We start from the raw sequence: 7,238 nt of genomic DNA on the forward strand, positions 1-7,238 counted from the left end.
ATAAAAAATAGTGTTGAAGCCTGTTTTATTTGAAAAAAACTATAAAAAGTCATTATTGTTAATTTAATAAGTTTAATATAATTTTATAAGAATGGAATATTATTGAATTGGTCATTGAATTTTTAACGTCAAATGCAGTCAAATCTGCAAATGTGCCGTCAACAACAAACGTCAAATTTTAGGTTAGAATTCATTTTATTGTTGTTGTAGGCTACTGTACTGCTTTCTTCTATAGTGATTATATGTGATTTATTAAGTGTTTTGGTTGTGTGTATCTGTATAATAGAAATATGACGCGCAAAGAACTATCTGATGAAGAACTTCGACGAATATTGGAAGAGAGCGACTTTGAATGTAGTGAAATCGAAAGCACATACGATGATTCAGATGCAGACCGCACATTCAAAGTAGACGAAGGTTCGAACTCTGAGTCTAGTACAACTAGTAATGACATTATTTTGCCAAGTAAAAAAAGAAAAATAGAACCTACACCTGGGCCTAGTAATAGGCCTAATTCACCTGGAAAAGATTCAAGTGACGATTCTGTTGTTGCTCCAAGAAGTAATTATGTAGTGTGGAGTGAAGTTTGTGTATCTGATAAACTCAATAAATTTGTATATTCTGGAAGACCCGGATTTCGACAAGAAAAAATCAATCACCAAAACCCTGTTGATTTTTTCCTCTTATTTTTCGACAAAGAAGTTCAAGATTTACTAGTTACGGAAACAAACAGATACGCCGAACAACAGATACTAAATGGTATATGTGAAGAGACAGTCAGTGAACACTCCATTGTGTCTAAGTGGTATGATACAGATGCACATGAACTTATGCGTTTTTTTGGCATTATTATTTGGATGGGACTTGATCAAAAACCTACGCTTCGAGATTATTGGAGTAAAAAGGTCCTTTATAAAAGCGAAGTTGCAAAGTTGGGTCGCATGAGTAGAAATCGATTTGAGGCATTGTTACATTTCCTACACATTTCTGATAATGAAAATTGCCCATCAGGTGACAGATTATATAAGATTTCTCCACTTGTACAGATGTTAAATAGAAAATTTCAACATCTTTGCAATCCAAAGGACAAGATATGCATCGATGAGACAATGGTTCCATTTCGGGGCAGGTTAAGCTTCCTCCAGTACATTCCAGGCAAAAGACACAAGTACGGTGTCAAACTTTTTAAACTTTGTGTTGATGGAGGCTATACTTATTCAGTTAAAATATATGGCGGTGGTGGTGGTATAAAAACCTCTGATAAGCCATTGGCTACAAGAGTAGTCATGGAACTGATGGAACCTCTTCTCAATACGGGAAGAACCCTTTATACTGACAACTTCTATACAAGTGTTGGTCTAGCACATGAACTGAATGATAACCAAACACATTTGGTTGGTACTTTGCGTCAAAACCGAAAACTTAATCCGAAGGCAGTCACAAGTGCCAAATTGAAAAAGGGCGAAATAAAGATGCAACAAAGCAACACAAAAGTTGTAGTAGCAAAATGGAAAGATAAGCGCGATGTTCTATTTCTGACAACGAGAGCTGTCCCAGAAATGGTTGAAGTTCCAACGAAAAGAGGCTCTGTTCTAAAACCATCAACCATAGTGGAATATAATACAGCTAAAGGCTTTATTGATATTTCAGATCAAAAAGCTTCCTATAGTTCTCCAGTACGCCGAGGGATCAAATGGTACCGGAAAATTGTAGTTGAACTATTGACAAACACTGTTCTAGTTAATGCCATGGTCGTGTTCAAAGAAGTAACTGGAAAGAACATGAGTATCACAGAATTTCGCGAAAATATCGTTTGTGCCTTATTGGCTGTGGAAAACCAACCCAAAACTGAAAATCAAGTGCAACACTCTATAGAAAATAAAAAAACTCGGGGCAGGTGTTCAGCTTGCTATAAAAAGTACTCAGAAAGAGAAGGGCGTCATTCGGCGATGAAAAATGCCAAAAAAGTTTATTCTTTTTGCCGTGCATGCTCTGAAAATGCGACGTATATGTGTGTAAGTTGTTTTTTTGAGCGCCATACTTCGTTCGTTAATTAAATAATAATGTTACGTATTTATATTTTTTTGTATACTGAAAATGTTATTTTACATTCATAATGGAATATGTTGTTTTATTTTTAACTAAAATGTAGAATAAATGATTTTGGTCGAGACCCACTATGGTACACATGGTCTATGGTAAACTTAACATATATTTCTTTTTAATCAGACTGCGTGTACCAATTTGGTGCACATGTTTTTTTTATTGAAAACTCTTTCCAAACAAGTTATTGTCCAAAGAAAAAATATTATTGTACTTCCTTGTGCTAGCATTCAACAAAAAACTACTCCGGTCCAGACGTAAATTTACAAAATTTAGGACTGGTCGTTAACGTGTTAAGGGGGTGAAATTGCCAGCTGCCGGCAGTTACCACCTACGCTCTATTATAAGCTGTATTATTGTAAATAAACAGTTTAAAGCCACATTGCGTTTTATACACCCACTACCCCATCGTAACAATTGGCTTGAAAAAAGCTTTAGAATAGTTTTATCTATCTAACTGAAATTTTTCCCTGTATTTATCATCTTCATAAAAAAAATCTAGGCATAAATTGAACGGGGATGGTTAGGTTTAGGAATATAGAAGGGAATATTGAAAGAACAAATAAGCTAGCAACGTGCTCCCTATTATGAGCTAAACTTATTCCCTAAATTTCATTTTCCTGGTGTATACAGCCTGTTTCAGAGTAATCGCCTTATTTTTTTTTAGCCACACTATGGGTGATACTTTCAAAATATTTGGCAGGAATATGTTTTAGGACATTCTCTACATGATGTTGATACCTGATTTTCAATTGGACGAATTATTTCAAAATGGCGACCTTCAACTTTTTTTTTGTAATTCGCGACGGTAATGAAAGCTCTAACAGTATCCGATGTTGTAATGAGATTTTAGTAACATTTTATGGAACCAGTTCAAGTTGATGACATTGGGTCATTAATTTTTCTAGTTGTCAATGCGACAATTTTTGTCTGTGGCTGTTTAAACACGTTCTTAGTATCGAATACAAGATCCACAATGATGAGGACATTGAACACTGAACAATTTCTCTTATTTTGGGAGCTCTACATGAAACATTTTTTTCAGGTGAATACATTTTGTGTTTTGACAGTTTCTAATTGTCAATTCTATTTTCAAGTGTTACGTCGTTACCAACTGCTGCATACCTATTTCCCTACATTGTCAAAATTTATTTTATTTTTGTTAAAAAAAAAGGATAAAAACGCAATTTACAAAAAATAGGATAAAAAACACGTTTCATAAAACTTAAAGCACTCATTCATTAAAAAACTCATGGCTTCGCCACTCGTTTTTCAACTTAAATTCGTGCATTTCAAACGTATTTTACGAAACTTGTTTTTTAATATACTATTTTATTATTGAGACTCTAAAAACATTCTTTTTACGATAGTATTTCGTTTTTCTTAAAAATTTATTTGTTTTCCCATTAAAAAGCAACTAACATTTTAATCTAGTAGCGCATGAATGTTTTACTCGATGTTATTTTTGTAGCCGTTGACACAAAAGACACAATTAAACTTTATTTTGTAATAAACATCTACTTTTTGAAACTTAAAATTAAAAATTTACATCAAATAAAAATTAGGTATTTACAAAAAATGGTCGAAATGTTTTCCTTCTTTTTCAATACATAAATTGAAACGTCGTTCAATGGATTCAATAGATTGACAGCATTGGTTGAACTTTTGAAGAACTATCTACCGTCCTCACACAAATTGAGGCGGTATTAAATTCTCGACCGCTATCACCAATTCCTTCCGATCCCAATTATTTACAACCGCTTATCCCGGCGCACTTTCTGGTTTTAGGCCCCTTGAATGAGACCGTTCCAGATCCAGATCTTACATCAATACCTTTGAATAGATTGGATAGGTGGCAGCTACTGCACAAAATGTGTAAGGATTTTTGGTGTCGTTGGAAGAGCGAATAATCCGAACAAAACATAGACGATTGCAGCGCCCCGTTGTTAAACTATGTCCGTTACCGATCAACCGATAACATAGATCGTTAACAAATTTATTTTGTACTGTATTTTCGAAATTTATTATGAATGCTCACTTGTTAATATTGATTTTTTATTGTTATATTTATTTCTGCGTTCTTTACATTTGTTGAATGTTTAGGCAACCCATATAACAACTTTTGTAACTATGACAATTTATTGATTTCATTCAGTTATTTTTAATAAACAGTAGCCATTTTCTGTTCAACTAAAACGAAGTGTTTTCTTCTCGATCCACTGCAGAACCCAATTTGCAGAACAATTCAAGTAAGAATTTTCCTATTTCTTTTTTGAACCATCACCCACATATATTCCCAACATTTGTCGCGCGAACAGTAGACATGGCTCAATTAAGGTACAATTAGAATTCGCGACCTTTGTGAAATCGGAGACGGTGCGAGATGAGGGTGGTGAGGATGTTGATAATCGCTAGGCGATCAAATTAAATAATAATCACTTCCCAAACTATTTCGCACACAAGTGATAAATCCTCCATATAAGGAAAATGGAAATTTCCAACCAAATAATTTTAAAATTACCAAAATGGCTATCACCAAAAATTTCCGAAGCTCACAGGTGTGGCACGTATCAAAGCTGGTTTTAAAGAGAGCGAGAATCGTCTCTGAAGACTTGTAAAAATACTCTCGTTGTACAAAAAAAAATGAACGTGCGCATAAACAAAATTTGAATTAGAGAAATAAAAAGAAAATAGGAAACAGAATTGAAATTAGAAATAAGAGGAATATAAAAATGGAAAATTAAGGAAGTTCTAGAAGTACGCTGCTAAAAAAAATACAAACAAATAAATGTATTAATAAACAATAAAAATAAATAAACATATTACGTTACGCGTATTATGCAACCCAAAATCTTCCTTTTTTGACAACACAAAACAAATTTACACCAAAACAATACATTAAAGACATTAGTATTAAAAAGTAATGTAATTAACGGTTTTATTAATTTACTTAATAATGACATAACTTATAGGCATCCCTGTTCTTACTTTCCATATATCTACGTTGTGAAATTATATACTAGAATGAAACTGTTTTATACTCTAAAATATATTAATAGGAATTTTAAAGACACAAACAACAAAAAATTAATTATATGGAGACATCAATAAAAAAATTCTTCCTATAGGATAATTGTATGACTTTTATTTTACTTTTTTACTTTACTTTCTTTTCTAATATACAATATTTATATTAAATTTCTATCACCCATAGTTTTATATTATTTTATTTTAATAAAACTGTTATAAAATCGTTATTTCTTTTATTTTATTTATAATCACTGTTAATTATTTGTTTTTACATATTATGAACTTTAAGAAACTTATGTATGCAACACAAATTGCAGGTAATTATTAAATTTATTCATATTTATACTTTATATAAATTTGTTACAGTATTTTGTACATGATTATTATGTTTTAAACTTTTTATTTAAAACTATTTAAAACGTTTTGAAACTGTTTTATGCAATTGGTCTTAAACAATTATGCATTAATACAGCCCTGACATCAAACTTTACCGAATCCACCCCTGCTTATTAGTCCAACGCCACATAGACAAGGTTACGTTAGCTGTACTTAAAAAGATCTAAGCTACCGTCTGAGAGATGATATTCTGATTGTTGGATATTCTGTGTCCACGGTCTATTGATCATTCCATTAGAAACCTCTGTGTGAGATGTACATCGCGCGCCATTGATCGTGTCTGATGAAATGTTAATTGAATGTGTTCGGGAATACGACATATTGTATAATCTACGTAATAAGTATTACCATGATAACAACCAAAAGGAAAATGCTTGGGCAGATGTATCTAGAAAGATGGATTGTTCTGGTAAGTAAAAATGTATTTACTCAAGTAAATTCAAATAACAAAATATAATTTACGGTTGATTGTTCCTTCCTGCATAAATTCGTTGTAGTTGCCACGGCACGCTTCCTTGATTTGACACAAAGTATTCTTTAAATTGGTCTCTGATATTCAATGCATCTTTCTGAAAGTTTTCTCCTGTGTTTGCTAACCTAGTAACACCTCCGAGCATTACTTCCTGTTCTAATTCGCCTGGCTGCCAAGTACAAGAATCATTACGCAAATAATTATGCAGAGCAGTGCAAGCTAAAGTAATTTTGTCGAGATGGTCAAGAAAATTCGAAGCTTTTTAGTTATTATACCAAAAGCATTCTCGCTAACCGGTCTGGCTCTACTATCCTCTTAATGACCACCGTTCCTAATTAGGAACGTTCCGAATTTAGCTTGTTGTGACAGTTATGCAAACTGAATTTTGCATATTGCAATTGATAGACCGTTGTTCTTATTCAGGAACATTTATATGTTCGAAGAATTTGATCGTTAGTACCATCTATCTGAGATGCATATAACTACAAATTATAACCTCTTTAGTGCAACAGTGCCAGACAGATTTGTGGACTTTGGTGGTAATTTTTATATATTAGCGGTAAGTATATTACAAAAATATGGGAACGTGAACGCGTTGAGTCGTAATAATATAATTTCCTTAATTCGAAAACCTGAAAAGGAAAGTTGTAAAATTAATGAGAGGGAAGGAGATCTATTTAACCCTTTCAAGACGGTTGTCGTATATACCCGTCACCAACTTTTTTGGCAGACGGACGGCTGTCGTATATAGCCGACAGCAGCTCATTTCCCTTCCGTACGCTTGTCGTTTCAGATATGGCATACATAAATTTTTAATTTGGCCCACCGACGGCCGTCGTACCGTTCCGACAGTTTGTGTTTGTCACACAGACGGATGTCGTGGATATCCGACATTGTCGTACATACGCGGCAACATGGCAAGGTCAGGTGATACCCTGATAGACCCCACGTGCGTTTAGTACCAGTCTGTTTTAGAACATGTTTTAGAATGTCATCTAAAAATCAAGCGGGTCCGTCGGGTTGTAATACTTATTGTGGACTGTCTGGGAAGGAAGTGAAAAATATTATGAATGCTCTGAACGATAGTGCTATATATTTGAGTGAGGACGAACCATTTATCGACAGTGGCAGCGAATATATCCCTGACTCTGACAGTGAATTGAGCTCCGGAGAAGACGACGAAACCTTGTTGGAAGACGAAAGTACCGAAGAACAAGAACATTTAGTAGCTTCGGAT

At 33.7% G+C, this 7,238-nt stretch overlaps 1 protein-coding gene across 1 annotated transcript; it reads left to right on the plus strand.

Moving 5' to 3' along the window:
• The first annotated feature begins 290 nt into the window (after positions 1-290).
• LOC139430162 (piggyBac transposable element-derived protein 4-like) lies at positions 291-2,057 on the plus strand. Its single transcript, XM_071196820.1, has one exon. It carries the CDS (start codon positions 291-293, stop codon positions 2,055-2,057), a length of 1,767 nt encoding a protein of 588 aa, XP_071052921.1.
• Positions 2,058-7,238: the final 5,181 nt, after the last annotated feature.

This window comes from Onthophagus taurus, chromosome 6, assembly GCF_036711975.1.
Source record: "Onthophagus taurus isolate NC chromosome 6, IU_Otau_3.0, whole genome shotgun sequence".
NCBI classification, from domain to species: Eukaryota; Metazoa; Arthropoda; class Insecta; order Coleoptera; family Scarabaeidae; genus Onthophagus; species Onthophagus taurus.